The 26,902-nt window shown below is 39.2% G+C and overlaps 2 protein-coding genes across 2 annotated transcripts; one reads left to right on the forward strand and one right to left on the reverse strand.

The window, feature by feature from the left end:
* The first annotated feature begins 133 nt into the window (after positions 1 to 133).
* Positions 134 to 20,321, forward strand: LOC105387351. The gene is made up of 26 exons (XM_048625594.1): positions 134 to 268; positions 363 to 444; positions 970 to 1,057; positions 1,166 to 1,271; positions 1,524 to 1,605; positions 1,839 to 1,935; positions 2,113 to 2,329; positions 2,705 to 2,786; positions 2,877 to 2,967; positions 4,247 to 4,352; positions 6,031 to 6,130; positions 7,066 to 7,162; positions 7,274 to 7,651; positions 7,855 to 8,657; positions 11,254 to 11,407; positions 11,808 to 11,875; positions 13,382 to 13,601; positions 14,910 to 15,131; positions 15,355 to 15,550; positions 17,125 to 17,292; positions 17,564 to 17,715; positions 18,053 to 18,213; positions 18,707 to 18,863; positions 19,080 to 19,139; positions 19,515 to 19,680; positions 19,952 to 20,321. The coding sequence occupies exons 1-26, from the start codon at positions 250 to 252 to the stop codon at positions 19,999 to 20,001; spliced, it is 4,122 nt and encodes a 1,373-aa protein (XP_048481551.1). The 5' UTR covers positions 134 to 249; the 3' UTR covers positions 20,002 to 20,321.
* Positions 20,152 to 26,721, reverse strand: LOC105390154 (UPF0047 protein YjbQ). Its single transcript, XM_038116816.2, has 4 exons — positions 26,357 to 26,721; positions 26,073 to 26,209; positions 24,124 to 24,252; positions 20,152 to 23,475 (listed from the first exon to the last, which is right to left on the reverse strand). Exons 1-4 carry the CDS (start codon positions 26,511 to 26,513, stop codon positions 23,401 to 23,403), a joined length of 498 nt encoding a protein of 165 aa, XP_037972744.1. The 5' UTR covers positions 26,514 to 26,721; the 3' UTR covers positions 20,152 to 23,400.
* Between the last annotated feature and the right edge of the window lie 181 nt (positions 26,722 to 26,902).

The raw sequence follows: 26,902 nt of genomic DNA on the forward strand, positions 1-26,902 counted from the left end.
CGATAAATATCCTTCGTTGGCCGTTCGTTGGCCCGGTGTGTACGCTGCTTAAAGATGAAGTGTTTCACAGTGTAGGTATCACATTTTTTTGTATCAGTGACACGGTGTCAACTGTCAGTGTCTAATCAAACTGTCAGTGTCACTTGAGTTATCAGTAATTTTTGTTTGTATCAATAATTTTGAAAAAACATAGAAATTTGAATTTAACATAAAAACACTAATAGTAATAGTTTATTCGTTATAAATAAAATGAGTGACCCATTTATTTGTAAGCATAAGTTGTTCTTGTTCAATAATTCCAACCTTATATGACTATATTACGATTTGAATGAAAATAATATCTTCACAATTTACATTTTCAGGGACACCGAAGCTTACAAAGCAGCTATTTGAATTGCGATTTAAAAATGAATGGCTATTTAAAAATAAAAGGCAACCATGGCAGTAAGTTACTATGTTGTTTTATCATAATTGTTGGGCTAAAAAAGTCATATTGATAACAATAGTTTCCATAGTAAGCTAGGCTAGTACCTTACAGTTAGGGTAAACAAAATTAGTTACATACCGTTACATTACTTTCTTTAAATATATTATTATGTATAAATAATTGTCAACTAAATTCATCTTTTAGACCACTTAAAATCTGTGCATGTTACACTTATTAATAGTATCGGCCAAGTTCAGTACTTATAATGTGAGGAGGGATTATCATTTAAAAGGAAAATAAAACGGAATATTGTTTTGACTTCATTAACATTGAAACAATACAATTTGGAATTTAAAAATTTCATTTTCAAAATGGTTTTACTGTGATAAAGTTGTATTATTTTCATTGTAATATACTTTACTTACCTATTTTATATAAAAGTGCCCTAACTACAACATTACATATTAAGAAAATTAACCAAAAAAATATGTTGGTATATTTAGTACTGCATCTAATTTGCTATGGTACATTTTTTTATGCAGTGAGTTCAGAGAAATTCTGACAGAAAATGGATTTCCCGAGGAAATTACATTAAATCATATTAGAAAGAAGTGGACTTATACCTATGATGTAAGTATATATTTAATGAATAATGAAAATTATAATAGATTACTCTACTGTAATATATATTTATATTATCTTGTAAAATTAGTAAATAATTTGTACAAACATTTGCAGAGATATAAAATTGCTAAAAAGATGAAGAACAAAAAGTGGAAGTACTACAAAATGTTTGACAAACATTTTGGTAAAACTGAAGTGCTAGATAAATATTATGAGACCTGTAAGTATACATGTATTTTAGTATTACAAATAATATACTTATTGATGTTTCATACTAACATAACATAGTTTAAATACTTGTGAGTTTTAGATAAAGTTGTCAATAAACATGTGAATTGCTTTTTCAAAACAAAAACAGGGAGATTGACAGTAGTATCTCTCGATTTTTTATCTGATGCACAACATATCTGAAACAGCTATATCAGGCATTTCATTTCATAAACGATTTCATTTCATTTATTTTTTCTCACAGGGAATGATGAATGGCGCACGCGCTTAATAACTTGTGTAACCGAAGCCAAAGCACTCAATCTTGATATGTATACAATGTGGAAGTAAGTACACAGCATTATTACAAAATATTTTTAAGCAGATACAGTGGTGATAAAAATCATAATCCATTTTTTATGTAGGTTCACGTCATGTTGCAATGCATATATATTATATGCATTTTAATGAACACTAGCACCATCCATTACGGAAATGGAAATATTTTTACAACAAATGTTTCTAGTAGACATATAATTGAAAAATTACAAAAAAAACTTATCTTTGCATACATTTGCAGACATGTTGAAAAGTCGCTGCGCTGCCTAGATTTACCCAGTGACTGCTGCATCCAAGACATCAAGAGTCTCTGGCAACACCTCAAGAGTACCTTCAATGTAAGTTTTTTTCTTCATCAGAATATATCTAATAAATGGTTTACACCTGGCAATAAAAATTGCACAAGACGCCTCGCCGTTTCTATCTTTATTGCCAGGTGTAAATAATCGCCCTTTAATCCAATAAATACGTCATACGCCTATCCGACTAATATACGTCACTACTCCCCTTCACAGAGAAAACACCGCTTCCGGTTCCGAAAAGGCGCTTCCATAGACACGACAGAGTGGCCTCTGTACGACGCCATGTTGAGTCACTACTCGAGGTTTGAACCGGAGTTGCTGCGGCGGCTGGAGATAGAGGGCATCGCGGGGACGGCGCGGGGGCGGCGGCCGCGCGGGGCGGGGGCGCGCCCGGCTGGTGAATGTAAAGAGGATGACGAGGAGTTTCAGTGTGAGTCAACAAAGAGTATAGTAATATAGTATACGATAGAATGTTGCTTTATTGAACCCACATAAATCAGACATACAAAAAACATACTTATAGACTAGAACTAATGTACAATAGGCGGCCTTATGGCTGAGAGCGATCTCTTACAGGCAACCTTATATATTGCGGAAACAAAGTGACAAATACGATCCTAAATAATAAACGCTAAAAACGGCCTTACGAGTATCACTCATTTCACAAACTCTGCTTCTTTTGTTTTGTTGATTTAAAATGGCTATAATTTTTTGAAATATATTATGTTCAGGCACAGTTAATGTTATATCTAAATCAATGTAATTTAGGTATATCCCATTTACTAACAGAATGCTATATTTCCAGGGTCCAAAGATATTACAGAAACATTTATACAGATACGGTTACAGCATGACTGGCTGTTCAGAGAAAAGAAATGGGCTTGGAAGTAAGTATCGAAACTTTCTGAAATAATTTCAGAAAATCATTTCAGTCATTATTGTTAGTGAAAAATCTAATACACATTATTGTTTTCTAGTGATATGCAAGCCATCATGGTAAAAGAGTATGGGTTCCCCAAAACTTTAAGCGGCAGGGAACTCGGTAAGAAATGGACATCCACTTTTTCTGTAAGTAATTTATGAAATAGGAAAGTTATTACATAAATTATCGATTTTGGAATGTATTTGTATACTTAATCTATACAGGGTGTCCCAAAAGTCAACGTCATGCCTTAAAGGGCTGATAGCTCAGCTCATGAGAGGCCAGAATATCACAATATAACCTTAGTAAAAACTCGATAATTTTCGAGATATTGACACAACATAGATGACGCAAAAATAGCTAAGAAAAAACTTACCAAACTCTTATAAAACATATTTTGCGTTTTTTACACCTTATTTAAAAAAAACAAACGTTTATTGACTTTTATTTTTATTTCTCAAGATTATAACACCACATTATTATATTAAGTACATAATCAGCAAAAAATAATACTCATTAATGGTCATAATCATAATTTTGAGAGTTTGGTTTTGTTTAACAATAACTTTAAAATAAATAACAAGTAATTAGAGGTAATGTTAATGACAAACTGATCTGTCCCTTTTTTGGATACTGTGGGTGTACAATGTACATGTGTAAGCGTTTTACTTGTACAATATCACACATTAGCACTACTCAGGAATGAACGTTACCATGCGCTACATTTATGGTGAATGTGGAGTTGCTATAGTCCACTTTTTTCGAGAAAGATACTCAAAATGCGTTTTTTTTATTAACTGTGACAACGTTGTCTCTTTTCCCACTCCTGGCCACACCACCTATTTTACTTTTACTCATTCCTACATGACTTACCCTTAATAAATTCAGTCAGATAAATTTCCTTCAAACAATTTTAGATCGAGGTCGTTTTGTACTAAAATAGCAATAACTTTTTTGTTAATTGAAACAATAGCAACGTTTCATACCATTTTGGAAACTGCATTAAATGAGTAATCTTTTCAAATAAGGTGCCAGGTTTGCGTGGTATATTTTTTTTACAGTATGTAGAGTCAAAGTTGTTTATAAAAAAATACGATTACCTTTTATGACTTTGAAAACCGTGCTTTTTTTAAACATACAGCCTTACTCGATATTTTTTTTTTACTGCGATCAATAGCAGGGCTATACAGGGTGATGCAACACCAAACAAATTCTAACAATATGTATTTTTGTACCGGCGGCACGCAAAAAACTGATCCAAGGTGTCGATTTTCAGCAAATTTATAAAAGTGTCAATATCTCGAAAATTATAGAGTTTTTACTAAGGTCATATTGTGATATTCTGGCCTCTCATGAGCTGACCTATCAGCCCTTTAAGGGATGACGTTGACTTTTGGGACACCCTGTATAATGTACTTTTTGCAGGACTACCAGAAAGCTATAGCTACAAATAACACGTCGTGGTTGTACTACAATCTGTTCGAGTGCTACCTCGGCGAGGGCAGTTTCAGTATAAATCCTCTCTCAGGATGTAAGTATCTACATAAAAAATAGTAAAATTATTACATATGCTGATGACACTGTCTTACTCGTTCAAGCTAAATCTTGGGATGAGGTTCATTACTTTGCTGAATGTTCTCTACATAGTATAATGATCTGGCTGTCCAAAAATCTCCTTACCCTAAATATTGAAAAAACCAAATATATAACATTTTCCATTAGACGCTTTTCCCAACCACCCCCATCTTTTGAAATAAGGGCACACGTGTGTGACATTAAAAATACAAGTAGTCCATGTTCTTGTAACAACATTATAAGAACAGATCATATCCGTTACCTAGGTATAATAATTGATAGTCTGTTAGGTTGGAACCAACATTGTAATCAACTCATCTCGCGAGTACGTAAACTGATAGTGGTGTTTAAAAGATTACGAATAGCTGCAAACTCTGATACCTTGAAGTTAGTTTATCATGCCCTTGCACAGTCTATCATCAGTTACTGCATTGTTGCCTGGGGAGGATGCTGCAAAACCCGCCTTATCAGAGTTGAGAGAGCCCAAAGATGCATATTTATTTATTTATTTATTTATCTTTATTATGGCAACAAACAGTCATACATACAGACATTTATCGAAATAAACTTACATTCTATTATAGACCTTACTGTGCCGAAAATACAGTATATTGAAGGTGATGGCATTTAAACCTACTCTATTTTCTACCTCAGAAATTTATTCGTATTGGAGAGTCTTGTCTGTGAGGAAGTTATTTTATATGGCCGTTATTTTACGTAAACATACAAACACTATTTTTCATCCAAATTACATGACAATTAAGGGCAGGCATGATATCGTCTGTTCATTGGTAAAGCACAAAACGGTATTTGCTGGTCGTTTTTACTACTGTATCAGTCCTATCTTATACAACCGGCTCAATAAAATTCTTGATATATACCACATGACACTCCGAGAATGTAAGCTCACAACTGTCACATGGTTGCTTTCCCTTTCTTATGAAGATACTGAGAGTCTTAGCGCAGTAAATAAATAATACATTTTTTACACAACGCTACATAGGTACCTACAACTTTCAACTACTAACAACTTGTAGCTATGTATTAAAGACCCCAATATTGTTTGGTTTTGTAAATTTTATAAAGTCACTTAAATATTTTGTAAAGTTAATTTAAGTAAGTTAGGTTAAGTTTTGTAATAATTTTATACCTATATTCTGTCCGATCAGGAAACTGTTATAATTAGTTATTAAGGTGGGCGTTAATGGCTGCGCCACAGTGTTTCACTATTGCAGTTGTTAACGTTTTAAATTGTCTATTGACCTACTGTTCTTGATCAAAATAAAGATTTTTATTATTTATATTATTATTAATCTAAATACACGGTTGCCGCCGCCCAAATCTGTCTATTTCTTTTCTAGTCCTAGGCCATGCACTGCCATGTCCTAATTTACCCCTCAAATTCACACTCTCTCATATCTCTTCATACACAAATTTTTACCTAATCCAAGAAAGCCTATTTACTCTATCTTTATCATGCCAACTTTAAAATGTCTATTCCCATTCCACGGGGAAACAAACAAAAACTACCCTTATTCGAATGTAATAAGGGTTCTGTCAGATATATTTCCCCGTGGAATGGGCTATGGTACCTATTAATAGTTTTTTTAATAACGTTTTTTGTGATTAACCAGGGAAAGAAGAGTGGGTGTCCCGGCTGATCGCGGCGCGCGCGGCGCTGGAGCCGGCCTTCCACCAGCCGCGGAGCTGCCACGCCGAGAGGCACGGCTGGAGGTGAGACTGACACCGACACTAGACACTAAGGGCCTTACCACAAAAACTTGGACACTATTTAACAGGTGTTTAGCGCTGTCAAACGCCTACAATATCTGTCAAATTCTGTTTTAAACACTTGTTAAACCGTGTTTAAAGTTTTTTGTGGTAGCACAGTTAGACACCAGCCGCCAGTAGTCACTAGTCCCACTAGTTCCACTAAAAACAAGTCCCACTAGTCACTATAATTTACACAGTATTGGATGAAGTATGTTAGATAGTGATACTATCCATTCAAGCTATGATGTTGATGTGTATATGATCCTAGGATCTAAGATAAGCTAGCTTACGAATGTCACCCTCTAATGCATCAAGTTTAGTCGCTAGTTAACCGCGGTTTATATGAGAGTTAATTTTAGGAGCCAAACCAAGTTCTGAATACTTTTCATACGAGAAGGCTCGGGTTGATCATGTAACGAGCATACTGTTATCGTGTAAAGCTTGCTTTAAGAAATATTGAATACCGGACAAATTTATTTATTTATTTATTTAAACTGGAACACCAGCAGCTTATACAACTAACATTTTTAAAACAGATATTAAAGTTAAAATTTCGTTATAGAAGCCAATTAAAGGTGTACACAACAAATTAAAGCTATCTCATTTTTTATCGTGTCCATTCACCTTTAAAGATAAAAATAAATAAACATGTGTATTTATTTAATAACAGTTGTTATTTAACATGCTAGTGAGATGCAACAACAGTGCAATACTGAACAAGAATTAATCTTAACATTTTTCCTCCTCCTGTTTGAATACTCGAATCAAAAATTGTTTGCGTAAATAGCATATTTTAGCATTGGTCTTTAAAGCTACAGGGAACCTTTTACAATAAATACACTGTATGTATACCAAATGCTAATTACTATGTATTTTAAAAAGTTTTATATTCTCAGGGAAGTTGAAAAGAGACTGAGGGGTGAGGGGCTGCCGATAGACCATAGTTTATTCGACATTCCGGAAATATGGACTCACCTTCTAAAAACATACAGGGTAAGGATTTTACCTACAGTGTTTACGTTATTGATTAAATAGGTATCATTTGTAAGAAATATTATGACAAACTCATAAAAACAAACAACTACAAGAAAATTTACATTTCAGTGGAAACGAAAATTCGCCGATCGTGGTATGCTAACAGAACAGTGGCCATACTACGAAGCTATGACGTCATACACCGATCTACTCAAAACTTTCAAACTACCAGAGACCAAACCTAAAATTAAGAAACCTCGCTACATCGGGGCTAACGCTATTGATGATCACTTTGATGATGCGGCGGCGGTTGATGATGATTTTGATGATGATTTGAAGCTGTTTGATTTGAAGAAGAAGCTAGAACTGAAGCCCAAGGTGGAAGCAGCTGACGTCTCGTCGTGTCGCGCGTGCAATGTGGAGGAGGGGTCCTATCATGTGTTCGAGGCGTGTGACGATGAGGGAGTGAGCCTGGCGCACAAGCTGAGGGTCATCGCTGGAGTTGAGGTAATTAGACTGAGATATAAGATAACATGTTCACAGAATATACTCGGTATTATAAATTATTGCAGGGTGTGTGAAAGGGTTAACCCGAAATGGGGTTGCACAGGTTCTCATTTCAAATTCTGTAAATATTCAGGATTCACAAAAAAAGTAATAAGATTAAGTATAATAATTATGGCAAAATAAAATGATATGATTTGTTTCAGATCGATGTACTGGACGCTTTACCAAAACAAATCTGCTTCAACTGTTTAAAAGAGTTGGAAAACTCGTACAGTTTTAGACGAAAATGTCAGGACGCTGACAAAGAGCTTCGCAATATAGACAGTAACAATATAGCCCGTAAGGATATCAAAATAGAGTTGAAACTGGACGAGGAAGGCGCACTTCGACTGACGGCCGACGACGCAGACAAGTCAGACTTCCACGACTTCGACGCAGGCGAAGGCGCCAACGAAAATGACGCTTACAACGAGCTAGAACCCCTACTGAAAAAGGAGAAAAAGCGACGGATATTCAAGAAGAAGCGAAAACAACCAAAAACCCCTTACGAGTACAGCAAAATGTGCGAGATTTGCGGCAAGAAGACTCGCAACCTGAAGAGCCACCTCGACATGCACGCCACGGGCAAGGCCTACCGCTGCGACGTGTGCGACAAGCGCTTCCAGTTCAAGAGCGGCCTCACCATACACAAAGCCGTGCACAACCCCACGCCAAAGAAGACGTGCGAAGTGTGCGGAAAGACGTTCCACATACTGGCTCAGTACAGGAGGCATTTCGTGTACCACGCCAACGAGCGCAGGCACGCGTGTGAAACTTGCGGAAAAAGATTCAACACTATAGAGATACTGAAGGTGCACCTGCGTATGCACACTGATGAACGGCCCTTCGCCTGCGACGAGTGTGGGAAGACCTTCCGCACCGCCGGCTGTGTCAGCAGGCATCGCAGGATCGTGCACAAGAAGAAGTGTAAAAGTAATAATAATAGTACAAGTGATAAAGATACCTAGTAAGAATAAAGTATATTTGAATATTAGTATTGTCGTTTGTCTTCATTTAGGAAGTGGGGTTTATGTGCGTTTCAAGCGAATGGACGACTGTTAAATTCGACGATATAAATACCGCTACTGTACTTACTGAACTACACGAGTCTATTTCATGCGTCGTTAAAATTAACTTCCTGCAAGTACTTAAACCTCGATGCAATGAGGTGAATGTGTCGGCGGTGCAGCCGGTGACACGGTATCCTGTTTACGAGTTGACTTACCCGAAATACAGGAGTCGCTTATCAGACGTTGGTCCACATCGAGATAGTGAGATAACTCCGCGATGTTGTTCGATGCACGGGGTGACGCGGAGACGCCACTCGGAGAAATTTATGAGATACAAATAGGAAGAGCTTGGTGAATGACTGATAAGGTGTAAAAATACGTTCAACCCTATGGAATGTGATCGGCGTGCGAGGCGGCGCTCGCGGCGTCAGTCTCGCCGCGCCCCGCGAGCCACGCGCCCGCGCCGTTTGTACCGACCGACACTCGCGTCCCGGCATCGCACGAACAAAGGGTGCTTCATAGTTTAAATTAAGAAATTACACACGCAATGGCTGCTCTTAACTGGGTGAGTTTATTTTATTAATAACTCTTTCACACCTAAGTAAAAAAACTTAGGTAGGTATGTACCGGCATTAAATGAGGATTAAAGTTAAATGTGAATATCGCACATGTGGGGATCATTAATAATTGTCATTTCTCTGTATGTTTTCCTGTGATGGATGGCAGCTGGCTCGAGCAGTGCAAAGGGCATCGATACAGAGATCAAGTATACTCGACTATCTTACTGCCAGATAGAGGTGGTTCATCTTACATGAGACAAAACAATTTAGTGTTTACAAATAACTTAATGCACTACGGTTAATAATTTCAATAACTTATTCGTAGGTAGTAAGTTAGGGGTAAATTCAATAATTAGCTTTCATTTTAAATATTAATTTCGATCTTGCATTACATCCCCTACTTAATGATCCACCTCACCATAATGTTATGTTATAAGTAATTATAACATTTATAACATCTTTACAATTTTATTTTTACAGTTATCGCATTCGTACTTAAGCTTACCTAATTAACATTGGGTAGGATTCGCGAAGATTACCTCATCGTCTGAATGTACTTAAATTTATCTGGTGCTGGACATAGGCCTCTCCCAAGGAGGGTTACATCTCACTCTCGTCCAATAAAAGTACCTACATATCTACGGCACATCATAAAGTAGATAGGTACAGGTTTATGACAACCAGTGAAACATCAGCCCTACCTACTTTACATATAATACGTAAGCTTTTTACACCTTAAGCTTTATGTTCTATTGAATAAGAAGGTCAAAAGCCCTTTCCCTTTAACGATTGTGTTAAACTGTTAACCAGTGATGTCATTGACCATACCTTCCTACGTACCTATGCAGATTTCTGATACATGTTGGTAAATTCAATTATAGTTACTAGCATGCTCGTTAGGGCACGATTGAGTCAATGATAAATGAGCTATGTTTATTCCACTGAACTATTGCTTCACTCGCAGAAGCTTAATGCTCAGATAGATACTTATCACCATTTTAAGTTGAACTGTCATTTGAAGGCAAGGATTAAATTGTGTAGGTCTCAATAGGACGCTTTATGATTGAGATTAGGTGACACCACACCACTAACAAACACAAACTTACCATAACTAAGTAGGTAGTCATGTATAGTTATAACAGCTAGGCTCATCTTAATACAATAGTGTTCTGTTGTGTTGATTTGATAAACTGTTGAATACAATTAAGTATTTATCTGTCGGTATAGAGATCGCAGGGTCAACATTGTTGGAATACGGATAGTAAATATTTATGAACTTTTACTTTTCGTCAAATCTACTTAGGTACTAGTTACTTAGTCTACTTACCCTTATATGCAGGATGCAGGTAGGTTCGTATGAGGTTAATAAATTAAGTTAAATTGGTTCCTATCTACAATAATTTGTCTATTTATTTATAAGTAATTCATTATATTCATCTAATACAATATGTTGTAATAAGTTTGTTGGTCTATATTGATCCTGCAGGAGAAAAGCCCTTCGAAGCAAATCCTGTGGGCAATAACTATAATGAACTAAGTAGTACTTAATTAATTAATATACTTACATTTATTTATTTGTAAACTTTTATGCCTCGTCTTAATCATATCGTAAAGAACCAAACAGTTATTTATTACGTCTACATTTTACCGACCTTTTTTATTGACGTTCGCTGATCTTATAAAAACTTTTATTGAACCTTGATTAATGAAATACTTAACTGTATAGGGTACCGACCTACCATACCATAGAAGTGTACAAATATAAGTAAGTACTTTTAAGTAGGTACTTAGGTATTATGATGTCATGAATACCTATAAGAAAATATTAGTACAAAGAGAGAAGTCAAGCAATTGAATAATGAAACATAGATAAAGGTCTCTTTCTGAGATACCGAGGGGTTATCAATAGGACTATATATCTACGTATACTTACATAATTATTCTTAAACTTTAACTGATACTTCTTTTACTAATAAATTTCTATAATAATCAGCATAATGATCGAGATAGAACCTTGTATTGTAACAGGACCAGGGAAGGTCCTAGCAGCACCAGTACAAGGAGGTTACTGCCCCGCGCTCCGACCTTTACGCACGCATTACGAGCAAGCACGGCCGGCAGAGAAAATTAATGTTCTGAGGAATGCCGCAGGTCCCTAACCAAGAAAAACTTTATTCTTATTGTACAGCGGGGGACGCTATGAGATTTCACACTTATGGCTTTGAACACTATGGGATTTCATCATCATCATCAGCCTTTGGCTCTTCCTAGGCCACAGCACTCTGTCCTCGTCTTTCCTCATTCAGCCACTACCGGCTACCTACGTAAGGTCGACGACGGTCCAGCGGGCTGAAGGGTGTCCTTTGCTACGTTTTCCATGTCTCCACACGAGAACTACCAAGTCTATCCCAACGAGCATTGGTTATTCGGCAGTTAACTGGCCTACTGCGACATCAGCTATCACATTTTCTTTAAAGAACACACAGAACTGATATCGCGAATTCTGGTTTTGATGATAATATTTAACCGTCATTTGTCTACCCGCAGCGAGTGTGGTGCCTCGTGGCGGCGCTCGCGCTAATGCCGGCGCCGCGGGCGGAGGCGCGGAACGTCACGTGAGTACCTGCAAGAGTATACACTCTTACATAAGTACAGGATTGTTTGTTGTTTTGATGTTACAAAAGTGCTATAGTAAGCCGAAAGGGGGTGAGTGATGGGTCATCCTGAAAACAAGTTGTTTAGAGTGACCCCCCGAGTCACCCCCTTTCTGCTTACTAACTAGGTATACCACTTTTGCTTATACTTATTCAATTCACGCATGTGGTTCTTAAGCGTAGCTAATCAGTTAAACCGCGTACTATGCGGCCTGGTGTCTTTTGTACGCCCCATGGCGGTTTACTTACTTATTATACCTATGTGGTCTCCCGGCATAAAAAATATCTTTCAAATGGATTTTATTATAAGTAGTCGAGGAAGCCAGGGGTGAATGGGGTTCTCGCAAGGAGCTTGCACGAACTCGATAATAATAAAGTCGTTTATTTTTAACTCGACGATCCTACGCATTCAACTAGAGATGCACAAGTGAAAGTGAACCTAATTGAAGTCATTAATCATCATTGAATGGCCATTGAGTTGACTCGACTGAGCCCTTTCAATTCAATTAGATAAGATCATGAGATAGCGTAGGCATTATGTTCATTTTTATTTGTTGGTTATTAAAGTACAACTACCAACACACAACTTGATTGTTGTTGATAAAAAAGCACATCGGAAAAAAGTCCAAGTCTGTTGATCTCTTTCCTTTGATAGGATCGCGGCGGCGGCAGCGTTTTAATTACTTACAGTATCAAAGTAAAAAAACAAAAGTTGTAGAGTGAATTTTAATTAACTAAGGGTGGGTTGCACCTTTCAAACTTTAACTATAACAGACGTCAAATCTCTTGAAGATTGATCTGTCTCGCCAAGAGATTTGACGTTTGTAATAGGTAGTTAAAGTTAAATGGTGCAACCCACCCTGAGTAGTTAGTGACGGAACCGAATGCAAAGTTGGTTGCGAGCAATAAATGTTAAATTTCAGTCGTGCACTGCACATAGGTATGTAAAGTGAATCGGTAGGTAGCATAACAAACTCAGTCTATTTGTACCTACTGAAATGATTTGTAAATGTATGGGGTTTAAATGAGATTGACAAGTTAATAATAACCAATTAGTTCCTATTAATTCCAGTAAACTTTTGGGTAGTTAAGAGTGACTAACTATATGGACGTTGCTTGTTGTTACTCGAAATGCGTTGTAGACTGCACTTCTTGGAATCGCCGCTAAAATAAATCTCTCTACCGGCCGTTTATTTCAGGAAATGTAGAGTGCGTAGATAGCTTTTCTAAAGAGCTTAATTTGATATTGAATTTCCGAAAGTTAAAAATACACTCGTTATGCAGTTAGGGTACCTACTACTAGCTGTATCCCGCAAGCCACGATAGACAACTGTTAAAACACGTGACTTTTTACTATCTAAAACTTTTTTTGCTAATTTTGTAATAGATATGATTCGGGAAATTAAGTACACCAAAGTAATTAATTAGGTACACCAAAATGGTTTTCAATTCACTATTCCCTTGCAGCCACGAGGACATCCGCGACGCGATGCTGTCGCTGATTCACATGTTCCGCACCTCGGAGGACAAGCTGGAGCGCCACGAGTACCGCGAGAAGGCGCTCGGAGACCAGCTCAAGAAGACCCTCGTGGGCCTCGAGAAGAAGCATCGGGCGCTCGAGCCGCTGAAGGGCATGATATCGCGGCTGGACGAAAGGCTGTCGAATGTCGAGACTATTTTGCTGCAGGTTTGTGATGTTGTTGTAATAAATGCTGCAATGTATGTAGGTAGGTACTTATATACCTACCTACCTTCCTTCCTTCCTCTAAGTTTCGTAGTTTCCATTACGAGATGCAGGTGGGACGTGGGACGCTGCAAGTTTGCGATGTTATGTTCTCGTAATGCTGCAGCTTGTACGGGTGTACTTTCATAAAGGAACGCTTATTAGGTATAAGGTACTTATTTCTATTTCACGGGGAAAGACATCTGATACAAGCAAAAACTACCCTTATTCGAATTTAATAAGGGTCCTGTCAGATGTCTTTCCTCGTGAAAAAGGTATAGATGTTTTTTACAATTTCTTAATTTCCATTAGCGATTTACCTTCCTCCATACTCAAGTGCCCAATGGCGTGGAACCAAACTTCTTATAAGTACCAACTTAACATAGAATACTTAACTTCATATTTATTGAAATGATGCAATATTAATAAACCACTAAATACCAGAGTTTATAGTTTCGTATTGCCCGAACACTTGATCCGCGTGACCCAGTTAGCGGCTGCTGCCAACTGAGAAGTGGATATGAATAACTTAGTGCTGTACCAAATATTACAGTCTTCTCATTAAATTTCATAGTTTAATATACCTAAACTCACGAGCAATGAAAAAGTTTCAATGAGAATAGCACCAAATTACTCCTAAACGGAAAAGATACCGTCTGCAATAAGTACCTACCCAGTCTACCTACATTTAACAGCGTACTAGAATATTACCAACTATCGCCACCTATTGATGAATAACAACTATCAAGGCGGAAGTAACTACAAAAGCGCCATAGCGGGCATATTTTGGAATTTTTATCCGGAAGTGAACACTATCGCCACCTATTGACGAATAGAAGAACTATCAGGTCGGAAGTAACTACAATAGCGCCATCTCATGCCAAATTTTGGAACTTTAATCCGGAAGTGAACACTATCGCCACCTATTGATGAATAGTAGAACTATCAAACCGGAAGTTACTACAACAGCGCCATCCTTACACCTTACGATAAATAATGGAACTATCAAAATGGAAGTTACTGCAATAGCGTCATCTATAGGCAGATTTTGAAATGATCAAACCGGAAGTTATTTCCATAGCCATCGCCATCTTAGAGCCAATATTGGCACTTTCAAATAATAGACTACCCACTCCACAGAGGGAAACAAAACACTACGTACCCGGAGTGCACGTAACACTACGTACGCTCAACAAAAAAAAGGGTTTTGCGTTCCTCTTGTACAAATAATTATCATAATGATGACAAAACATTTCATTTTAAATCACACAGAAAGAAGAGCGTGAAAAGACCATCCAGAAGCAGACGAACGACGCGTTGGCCGCAATCCAGAAGTCGCTGCAAGCGCTGACGTCCGGCGGCGGCGCACCGGCGGGCGTGGACAACAACCTCACCACCAACGACGGACCCCTGCACGTCCGTCTCGACGGCACCGACACCAAGATCGACGCGCTGAGCAACGAAATCAAACAATTGAAAAACACTTTGAGCAAGGTAATTGAGACGTAATCATGATAGACTGTTTTACCAAGATTGAAGTTTTTTCACGAAAAACATTTCCCTTGCTTTGCATCATGAATATCATGTTCATTATCACTTTAGTACCACCACGTAACTAATTACATATATGTATACAAATTCTACACGCTGTGTACTATGTATATAACTACTGTTTTTGAATCTATTTCGTCATGACAAATTACCCTCAACCCCTCAGGAGTCCCTCCGCGCGATGTGTCTAGAAGTGGGCTCGGACGTGAACCCTCTGGAGAAGCACATCAGCGAGGCGGAGAAGCTCCTCAACAAGTACTCACTGAAGCTCAGTGAGTACAACGTGAGTGCGCCCACCGACTTCGTGCCGCTGAGCGATGTTTCGCTGGCTGACGAGGCCTGGCACTCCAAGATGACGGAGGGTGAGTATTGGCTAAATACATAACATAACTTCCTAGAGTCTGGCTACCCAATGCGTGTCCTGAAGAAAGCACAGATAATTTAAAAAAAATATATGTGGTATCACCAAGGACTTTGTATTATAATTATGTTATATATACAAAGTCCTTGGGTATCACTGTCTATTGAAGGTAGGTGTAGTATAAAAATGATTTGATACTTGAGTATTTTGACACTACGACTGTCCATTTGACAATAATTTACTCTTACCTAATAGTTTTGAGAGAGCCATAATTAATAGCCATTTATCCTTACTTACTACACATAAAAGAGGATATATATCTGGGTTTGATTCGATGTTGTTACCTACTGTTGATTGTTATATCTTGTTCTTATTGTGATTTAAACTATTTACCTACTCATCTATTTGTGCCTAGCTTTCTTGTATAAATTTAAAAACGCTCCGTGCGGCTATACTACTCATCTACTTATTTTGTATCATCAAAATTCAGTGTGTATATACATAGTTGGTTAGTTAGTTGCTAATAAATCATCGTTGCTTAGAGACGTGTTTTCCTCAAAACCTGCACCTATACAAGCGAAACTCAACCTTATATAACGTAACATTCCATATTCCCAATATTTGACGGGGAACAAAAGCGCCAACATTTTTCGGTGGAGATAAAGATCCGGATCGAGCCATTTTGCGTAAGCATCTATTTATGAAACCTGTAGTTTGTTAGTGGTTGAACTGTTTTCTTCCACGTTTTGCAACCATAGAGGAGGGCGCTCGTTACGCACGGGTTGAACAGATGGGTCTTAGTTTGGAGAGTAAATACGGAATTATTTACTAATCATTTTGAAAATCCAAATCTTTATTTTTATCAAATCAAATAATGAAAATTTAATTTCGTTGATTCCTTTAATGTTTCCAAGATTATCTATTAACATAAGAAAAATAATAAATAACTACGTCGAATCGAATAATAATCCTTAAATGATCAAGATTACACAGTATTTCTCTCTAACTATACCTATAATATCTGAGATCGCCTGTAAACATTGTTGTTTTTCTTTGTATTCAACTTCTTTTTTTTCTTGTTTTTCTTTAAACTTGCTTATCATAATATGTAGCAGCTTTCGAAAGTTACTTCTTGTTCTTCTATCCATATTTTACGGCGTTAATAAACTATTATTGTTGAAGAATTTATTTGTTTACAAAATACTGACATTGGCTATCATAGACTATGACAGCTAATTAGTCTATGATAATGTGGCCATAAAAAATTTAAAACAAAACGCTCAAGTCGGAGATACCCTGGTTCTAGTCTATTACTTACTAGTTATACCTACATATTATATGAAGGGATTTGGTTCTTAGCGTAAACCACGTTCATACAAATGGGTGTTGTATGTTTGAGGTAACTATACGAGGTATACCTATACATAACACATGTAGATCTATTTGTGTCTGTGGCATCCAGTTTATACTTTTGATAGCAATCTTTAGTAAGCTTTAAGATCAATCGACCCTTACCTTATACCTTACATTTCCTTAATAGGAACAGTTCATGATCTGATGATTCTATTACTACAGTAATGGAGCGTCAAGAAGGTGAGATCAAGAAGATCCAGCACCTGCTGTCGGACGCCGAGGGGCTGTGGAAGGAGCTGCCCCGAGCCACCGACCTGCACGCCGCCACCAACCAGACGCTGGCCGCGCTGCAAGACACCAAGGAGGCCATACGGACCAATGAGGAACAGTGTAAGGAGTTAGACCTCTTTGCTTGCGATCTCTATTCTAGCCTCTTAGATTGCACTGTTTTACCAACAGAGATCCTCTACCTCTATGCTAGCCTCTTAGATTACACTGTTTTACCGACAGAGATCCTCTTTGCTATACATTAACTGTTTTACCGACAGAGATTTTAACTTTTTTTTTGTATCCTCAGAATAAGGATTTATGGCTTTGTCTATGCTCGTTTCCTTAGAACAAGAATATTCTCTAGTCTATGTTTCTTATGTTCTACCTACAGCGGTGACGACGATGGCGACGAAGCTGCGCGAGATGGGCGACCGGCTGGTGGCCACCAACGAGGACATCCAGCGCAGCCTCACGCAGGGCAACACCATGAGCGAGCGCGCCTACAACGACATCACCAAGAGCTACGACTCCTTGAGGACTGAGGTGTGTTATAGTTTAATTGTTTTTTAACAGAAACAGAAAAGAGGGAAGTTCTAATGTGTATGGCTCCGACAGAGTTTGTTGTGACAGCGTCTGTAGGTAATCTTAATTTTTTTTGCCATTTTTCTTTATTTTCGGTTTAGGCATCCAAAAGTTATGAATGAGCTGATTTTAAAGTACCTAATAGCATTTTTAGCCTTGATTCTATAGGTTGTGGAACCGCCGTAACGCCCGTAACCGCTAATAGCCGCTAATAACCGCGTAATAGCTTTAGCTCTATACTTACCAAAGTATATAGTTAACTTACCTAGTTACTTTACCTGCTTCAACTCCCCGTCAGGTGCAAACGCTGTCCAAGAACGAGCACGTGATGCTTCAAACAGCCGACAACGTGATCGCGACCAAGAAGCGCGTGGAGTACGGCGTGCACCAGATCCTGCTGGAGGTGGGCGAGCTGGTCAAGGCGCACGGGAAGACGCTCAACTCCACCATACACGACAGGTGACCTCACATCAAGAGCTTTTGTGATCCCAATATGAATTGCCATGCTACACGTGCAGTAATTCAATGATTACATTCCTTCATCATCATCATCAGCCTAAAATCATCCACTACTGGACATAGGCCTCTCCCAAGGAGCGCCACAACCCACAACACTCATTCCTCGGCCTTCCTTATCCAGCCACTACCGGCTACCCGCCTAAGGTCGTCGGTCCAGCGATCAAGAGGGCTTCACACGCTGCGTTTTCCTGTTCGTGGTCTCCACTCGACAACTCGTCTACCCTAACGGTTATCAGTTCTTCACTGGCTGCTTAATCCTTTCACCACGGTGACAAACGTTACTAATCCAGCTCTAGTGACTATCAATAAAATAGCTAGAGTAATGACGATCACACGCGATTCACTGTAGGAACCGTGGAATTTCATCAGTTGTTATACTAACTATGGAAGCTTTTAAATAATCTATATTCTAAACAGCGAATTTTCTCCACAGGTTCGACAACATAGAAACCACAATCATCGAGAACCAGACGGGCGCGCTCACGAACCTCAGCTCCAAGATCGAGTCGGAGATGTCGCAGGTGTGGCGGCAGATCGGCATCATGTACCAGCAGCTCACCGTCAGCAAGGTCTCGCTGGACAAGCTCGCGGTGAGTAGCGGGCAGCGCCATCTAGTGTTGAACAGCGGGTAGCGACATCTAGTGTCGAGTGTCGAGTAGCGGAAACTATGCTAATGACATGGCTCAAGGAAGGTTTCCGGCACACACAAAATATGTAAATAGAACGGTTGAATAAATAATTCGCTACAAATAATATGTTTGAAAATTTCATAGAATAAAACTAATTTACCTCTATTTATATTTCAGGAACAAACCGAGCAATATGTGAATGGTAGTGCTAACACAATGGATAGCATGAAGGACAAGGTTTGTAAAAATACTGTAAAGTTTCAGTACCGTTTAGGGCATACCCAAAAGAAATTCATTTGACGCCCCACTTAAAGTTGCTTAATGAAGAACCTCGTAAAATACCTTAGTTATTCTTTGTTTATCTACAGCCTTATATTGCCATGCACTGTGTACCTACACCCTATATTGTACTACGGATACGCATCCCTGCGTTACCTTCTTTACTGATAGGTTTCACGGGGCGCGTTTCGCGTGTTTAGACCAAGCTGTAGGCCCCCAATCCCTAATCTACTTTACCTACCTCTTTTTTACTGATAGGTTACATGGGGCGCATTTCGACCAAGCTGTAGGCCTCCAATCCATAATCTACATTACCTATTATTACATCCGCAGGTGGGTCTAATAACAACTCGCATGTCGGAGGTGGACGAGAACCTCAACTACCTTCTGGGCCGCCTGTCGCTGGTCACGCAGGAGTTCAACCAGATCAAGACGGGCCTGGGCGCCGCGCTCGACCAGGTCAAGACCTCCTTCCTCACCGTGCAGGCCAAGTTGGAAGGTATGTGGAAAGGGATATAGGTGGGAACTGCTTGTAGGGCATTGTTGGTTGTGGTTCTGTCGTGTTTGTCATGGCTTCGGTAATATTCCTTCGTTATTATGTTGCTGATATGAAACAGTCCATGAAGGTGTTTGAAGATTTTGATGACTCGATTTTGACACAGCTAAATAAAAAATTACAAGGCAATGACAAACTTTATAACGGTTGCTTATATTGACTAACAAGCACTTTTCTAGTGTACAGAGTAATTATGTTCTATGTTTGATTCCAGACGCTGGCCCAGGCCCGCATAACATCACGAGTGCAGAAAAGGGCGTCTAGGTTTAAGAAGCGGAGCTAGGTAATTTACCAAATAGTTAAGCCTAAGTTAGCCTTAATTAAGTTTAAGTTCTTACCGCGTTTAACTAGGATTATAATGTAACTTGACTGACAATTAGGTTTTTACATACGTAGAAAAATAAAACACGATAATAACTTTTGCAAATATTTAATCTCTTTTATAATTGTGGATCTATATGTATGCATATATTTATAATGTACACGTATTGTATGATACAAACATTTTATTGTGACTGGTTTCCTGTCGTTTCTCTTACGAAGTGAACGGAAAATAACCAACAATTATATGGTTTTACAACTGATGCTCTTTGTTATAATTCATATCCTATAAGAAAAATGAGAAATAACCATTGAATGAAGTAATGAACTGTACAACCGTATATTGATATAATAATAATTGCTCTTAAATTATATTCACACAAATTATTTGTCTCCAACACGATTATTTATCCCTGATCAGTGATTACAACCTCTGCGTCTACGTGCGTCACGGAACAACCAATCAGAATACAGATTTATTCATTCACAAATATTGAAAAGTCGTGCTTTTATAGTGAACTTAGCAAATACGCTTAACTCTGCGCTCATTCATTGCAATACGTTAGGATGAACGAACTAAATGCATTATTGTGCTGAAGTTGTGACTTCAATGTGAATCTAGGGTGATTCATTATTTTTTTACTAAAAGTAAAACTAGACAGTTTCGTTGTTAGCGAAGACGCCCACCGCGGGCGACACTTAATCGAAAAGCAGAAATTCGAATAAACATTAGATCGAAATATCTAAACCGGGATCTTGTAGGCCACATGGTGGATTGGCCATGCAACGGTTGCAAGTGTTATATCCAGATTGACCAGCAAAATGTTCGATGCAGTGTAAATTCGAATGTCTGTCCTCCTATTCAGTTGGTTTCGCATCAAGCTGCGACTGCGTACACGAGGGACTACCAGTACAAACAATACCTACTTGCTCGGACCCGCCGGCATCACAATTATTATATTTTATTCTGTTTGTGTGCGTTACTTAAATGTCACAATTATTTCAAAGGAATGTTCTAATTATTTGGAATAATAAAATCTAAAAACACCCACACTGTGTGTGGTTGACTCGATTACAAAAAAATGTTGTTGGAACCACTAGCTTAACGTAAGGTGAAATTTATTAGCATGGCAGTGGCATATCTAACACGCATACACAAATAGCATATCAACATTTGTACACATGTCTGTACATGCATCCCTTTTATCATTATCATGTACAAGTATTATTTATTATTATAAATGCAAAAGATATTTACATTCTAGTACATATTCTGTACTGGATAAAAAGCACTTAACGAACTCTCGAACCTTCACCATAATATCACGATAAACAACAATAAACCACAAAACGAGATCAGAAAACTAAAAACTGTCTCACAAAAATAATAATCAAAATGTAAAAAACACAGCAGAAAATGGAATGTAAAACCAATTTTCCGAAATAAAGTGCAATTCGCCAATAAGCTATAAACGAGGTATCAATAAGATTATCGAGATGAATTTTAAATTTAAGATAAGAATAAAATTTAGTTTAAAAAATGTCTACTAAAAGCCCGAGCATTCATACAACAAGCCTTCTAAAGTGAGATGTTAAATCTAAAAGTTGTCATGAGACAAAACCGAGCATGTCTGTGACATCTACACTTTGTACAATGCGGTATCAAAAGGGAACTTGGAGCGCGCGGCGCGGCGGCGGGGGCGGCGGCGCGCGCTCCACGCTGTATCATGTATCTTACGCCAACGGTACCCTACTATTTATAATTTATTAAATCCTAACTAAGTCTCAATGTTAAAATTGTGCCACAGAAGCTATCTCAACGGGACATTAAAAGCGGAACGCAACTGAAGAGACGCAGGCCTCTACCTCTCCACTATTGTTGGCGAGCGATCACTTTATTTATATCATTAAGGATAATATTATTACTTTCCTGTAAAAACCAAGGTCTCCCAACCCTGTTGCGATTAACTCTCACTACGACTCTAGGTATTGTTCGATCCACATAAAATGACACTTACTACTGAATACTTCGATACCTATTTACGGCTATGCCCAATTTAGTTGCCCTTTTACAGTGGAACCACTATCTGTTATATCACTAAGTATATGGAGAATATTTGTGGGCGGATACAAGGTGAGTGAGTGCACTGCCGGCATCGCCGCAGCCTCGCGCCGCCGGGCAAGGCACGCCACCCGTGCGTACACGCAGGAACTAACTCAACACCGACGAGAGTACGTAGACATTACCGAGGAGTAACATGAGGTTCAAATTGAGCATATCGAATGCCAAGTGGTAGGAATTCATCGCAAAAGACACTCAGGACCCGTACACAACTGAGAATAGGCGCGATGCGAGCTCGCAACACGCGCGACGTCACGCTCACTCCTAAGAGAACACCAGCGAGTGGAAGGGAGACGGCAATACGAGTCGACGTCGCATGCTGTATGGTGTTGAAGCCCCCATGGCGTGGTGATGGACAGTGTCAGGGTGGTACACGCGAGCGGGGACCGTTGATACAACGGTCACGCGCGCTCGGAACGGTTAAAGCTATGGACATATCTCACGTACTATATTAGTGTCTAACCTAACACGGAGAGAGAAGGGAGCTATCTGTCGTAGACGTACAAAGTACTCAACTACATATAAACCTACATGCAGCTCTCAATACGTGAACTGACCACAATCGAATACATACAAAATTGGTGTAGAAATGAGTGTCCAACTTCAAAACCACTAATGTGCCATATTTCCGTGTCATGTTAAAAAATATAGTGTCTCCTGGTGAACTTCGAAAAAATTGAAACTAGTGCAGAAAGTGAAAATTTTGACAATCAATACGTTATTATACCTCTTATCGTAGCTATGACTTATTGATGGTAAAAAAGTAGATGTCAGACGACGGCTCCGGCGGCCGCGCCCTCTGTACATATCGACAAGTCCATAACAAAACAACAACCACTTTGTATACATTAAAACTGGCGCACATAATTATATGTACAAGTTCAACGGGTTCAGTTCAATTTGACCGAACGTAACATCGATAGGGCATTCTATTCCCGCGCGGCGCCGCCTGCCGCGGGACACTCGTGGTCTTACTCAATTCCTACATCGAAGATACTATACAAACCCCGCGGCAGGACTGGCGCGGCGCGGGTTACAATATTAGTTATCTTATGTACATATTGTCGCATCGAAGATAGAATAAGAATTATCAGCTATAGTGTGGGGATATAAAAGGTGTGGCACGGGGCGGGGCGCCTACCTCCGGGTGCTCTTGGAGGAGAGTCTGGAGTGGAGTGCGAGTGCGGGGTGTGCGAGGGGGCCGCACCCCCCGCCCGCTCCTAACTGGAGCACGACGCCGGCGACACGGGCGACAGCGGCGAGTCGCGCGGGCAGCCCGACAGGGTCACCACGATCTGCAACCACGAGGGACGGGTGTTAGGAACATGGGGGTTATTGTAGTAAAGGTTACATTTTAAAGTGTGTTGGTAAGTCATCATACTCATCATTGACAGTGGCGGCAGTCCGTTTTACTATAAAAGCTTGAAGCTAAGAAAGCTCTAGAGCTCATTCTATCGGCAGCCGCTACAGACGCAACATCTAACTCTGAGTACCCAGTGATAGATACCTGAACTATCCAAACTAATATTATAAATGCGAAAGTAACTGTCTGTCTGTCTGTCTGTCTGTTACTCTTTCACGCCAAAACTACTGAACGGATTTGAATGAAATTTGGTATACATATTGTATTGACGAGGAGAGTAATTTGTAAAAATTGACGTTCATCAGAAAATTTTATATTTGTACGATGAATAAAAAATTTTGACTTTGACTTTGACCCTGGGAAAGAACATAGGCTACTTTTTATCCCGGAATTCCCACGGGAAAACTTTTTAAGGCGAAGCGAAGCTCCCGGGAACAGCTAGTAAACTATATACAAGTCTTTGAACTTTACAGTACCCATCACAGAATACTTATTTCCTGTCCTATAAAAGCCCTAAGAAAGTATTTCTGTTATCCCAGGTTTGTTAAGTTTCCTTCAAACTACTATGAATGTTGATTACCTTTCGGCTGCCTGCGTGATTCCGGTGTTCGCAGAGCCACACGCCCTGCCACGTGCCGAGGTTGAGCTTGCCGTCCGTGATGGGGATGGTGAGCGACGATCCCAGGAAACACGCCTTCACGTGCGCCGGCTGACAGAGAAAAAAAAATGATTTTATTACTTATTCTGTGATAAATATGATGTGGAGATGTCCTATGAAGATTAGGAGTGATTTCTTATGTCTCAACAGTGGTGGGTGTCAGTGGGACTGGTCCATCAGTTAAATAGCATATAGAAAGAGCTATGCCCTGGGTTTTCTTGGAGGATTGCAGAATAAAAGGGGTAATTTGACGGTCGAATGGCGTAGTGGTTAGTGGCCCTGACTGCTATGCCGAAGGTCCCGGGTTCGATTCCCGGCTGGGGCAGATATTTGTTTAAAGACAGATATTTGTACTTGAGTCTTGGGTGTTGATATTTATATTTAGTATCTATGTATTTGTGTAGATATATCAGCGGTCGGACACCCATAACACAGGTTCTGCCTAGCTTGGGGTCGGGTGGCCGTGTGTGAGATGTCCCCACATATTTATTTATTTAATTCTTAAGAACTAGGTAGGACTAACTTTATAACTAGCATAGCTTGTAATAAGCTTGTAATAATAATTTCTGTATTTGTGTGCAATAAAGAATTATCTATTTATCTCTAGCTCCTAAAATGTGCAAGCTATAGTGGCAGTGGGCTGGCCATATATGACAAACAACCAATGACCAGTGGGGTAAACAGAATCTTGAGTGGAAGGCTGAGGACAGAGTATTGTGGCTCTTCTTAGGAGAGGCCTTTATTGTGCAGCAGTGTATAATTATTAAGGCCTCATGATAATGATGATGGTGGATTTACACTTAAACTCATTATGGAATAATAGTGAACTAGATGGTTTAGTGCCAATTTCTCCATAGTGGATTAGAGCATGGATGGAATATTTGCTGACTTTTGACACATCTGTCAAGAATTTAATATGGAGATAACGTATAATTGATGAACCAATCCCTGGTTATGATCTAACCCACTATGGAGAAATTCACATTTAGTGTAGTAGCAGCTGGCTGAACTGAACATATGGCGAATTTACAATGGTTCCACTTGAGAAACAAGAACTCTATTGCTGAGTCGCAGAAAGGAACTTTTAACTAATGTTGCATGTCGGCATTAAGTCTATGTCAGTCTTTTCTATCCATATACTGTGAAAGCAAGGTACCTAGTTTTACATTTAAGGTTGACATGAGTCCCTTTCTGCAACCCAGCTTATGTACGCCCATCCAGATTAGAATAGTTAGGTTGACCGCCAATACAATAGATGAATCCACCATAAGAATACGGTCAGCAATATTGCCAAATTGAGTAAATGCCTTTAGTGTGGAATAAAATGTTGGCAGTCAAAAGGTTAGGCTGTTCAGTGGATGATTACAAGCTGATGATGATGAAATCAAGCTGCATAATATTCCCAGCCCAAGGTTCTCATTTTATACATAATTAATTAATATTGAGTCAATTATTATGAATTTTGTTCATAAACCTTTAGAAATCCCTGACAGAACAGATAACACAGGTTATCAATGTTTACATATCTAGCTGTCTTGCCTCTTGCCATATATTATCCTCTCTGGCAAATATACACAGTTGAATTATCTTCTCCAAGAATTTTTGATATCATCAAATTAATGCACCCATAAATTGCTTTATGGAGCCATTTGTCTTGTTTACTTGACAATTTCACTTGTTAATTAACTAACTGAAGCTATTAACACACTCAACTTAATTGACAACCTCAACTCAAATGACTGAAAACAAATGCTAGCTTTGACATACTTAATACAAGTAGGTGCATCAAAAGTTTGTGACATGAGTGGAACTGCATGAAGGATACAAATGATACTGAGAGTACAAGGAGGTTGCATGCTAGTGTAGCTCACCATGTCGTCGGGCCCCTCGCAGGAGTGGCGGTACTGCAGGCCCTCGGGCACGATCTTGTTCAGCATCATCTCCATGTCGTCGCGCACGTCCGGGTCCCAGCTCTCGTTGAGCGCCAGGCTCGCCGACGTGTGCATTACTGGAAACAACACCACAACACGTCAGACACACGCGTCATAGGGAAACTACACACTATACAGTACCGAGCACTGCAGCTGCGAGTGTCAGCAGAGTGAACGGCACGAATCTGACAAGTGGAAGGCGACTGCGGGCAGTGTTCACTCACTCTGGATGTGGCACAGGCCGACCGCGAACTGCGACAGCTCCGGCACCTGCTTGAGGATCTCCTCGGTCACCAGGTGCACGCCGCGGTGCTGCGGCCTCAGGTTCAGCTTCCGTTGAAACCACGCGGATCCGATCTGAATTCCTCGGTTTGAGGCCATGTTTAATTTTTAAAATCACTACACAATGATCACAAGAACACGGGCGATCTTACACAACATCACTTAGAACCAGCTTTACACGAATTAATCCACAATTATCATAAATGATTCATCTTCGATCTTTAAAATTGTAATAAATATAGCGGAGGTTATAGGGCAGATTCGACACCCCTATTTTCTGCGGGAGGTGAATGAAACAGTCGTAAAAATGAAAGAGAAACACGAAAAATGTTTGCAGAGTTAAAAATGAACGCAATCTATTGAAACATTCAAGTTGACAAAAAAATATACAAGCTGCAAGTTTGAAATTAGAATCTTTTGTGATGTATGATTTTGTAAATATTCCAATATTTAAATATCTTGAGCGTATTGTAAGGTATTTACATAAA

Source organism: Plutella xylostella, chromosome 3, assembly GCF_932276165.1.
Source record: "Plutella xylostella chromosome 3, ilPluXylo3.1, whole genome shotgun sequence".
Taxonomy (NCBI): domain Eukaryota; kingdom Metazoa; phylum Arthropoda; class Insecta; order Lepidoptera; family Plutellidae; genus Plutella; species Plutella xylostella.

What these genes read in the sequence shown, in the direction of transcription:
- LOC105387351 (XM_048625594.1), top strand. An exon ending in ACCTCAAGAGTACCTTCAAT is followed by an intron (nt 1,936 to 2,112) that starts GTAAGTTTTTTT and finishes TCCCCTTCACAG; the next exon opens with AGAAAACACCGCTTCCGGTT. An exon ending in GGATGACGAGGAGTTTCAGT is followed by an intron (nt 2,330 to 2,704) that starts GTGAGTCAACAA and finishes CTATATTTCCAG; the next exon opens with GGTCCAAAGATATTACAGAA.
- LOC105390154 (XM_038116816.2), bottom strand. Translation starts at nt 26,513, where the DNA reads ATGGCCTCAAACCGAGGAATTCAGATCGGATCCGCGTGGTTTCAACGG. An exon ending in GCGAGGGGCCCGACGACATG is followed by an intron (nt 24,253 to 26,072) that starts GTGAGCTACACT and finishes TTTCTCTGTCAG; the next exon opens with CCGGCGCACGTGAAGGCGTG. An exon ending in ATCACGCAGGCAGCCGAAAG is followed by an intron (nt 23,476 to 24,123) that starts GTAATCAACATT and finishes TCGTGGTTGCAG; the next exon opens with ATCGTGGTGACCCTGTCGGG.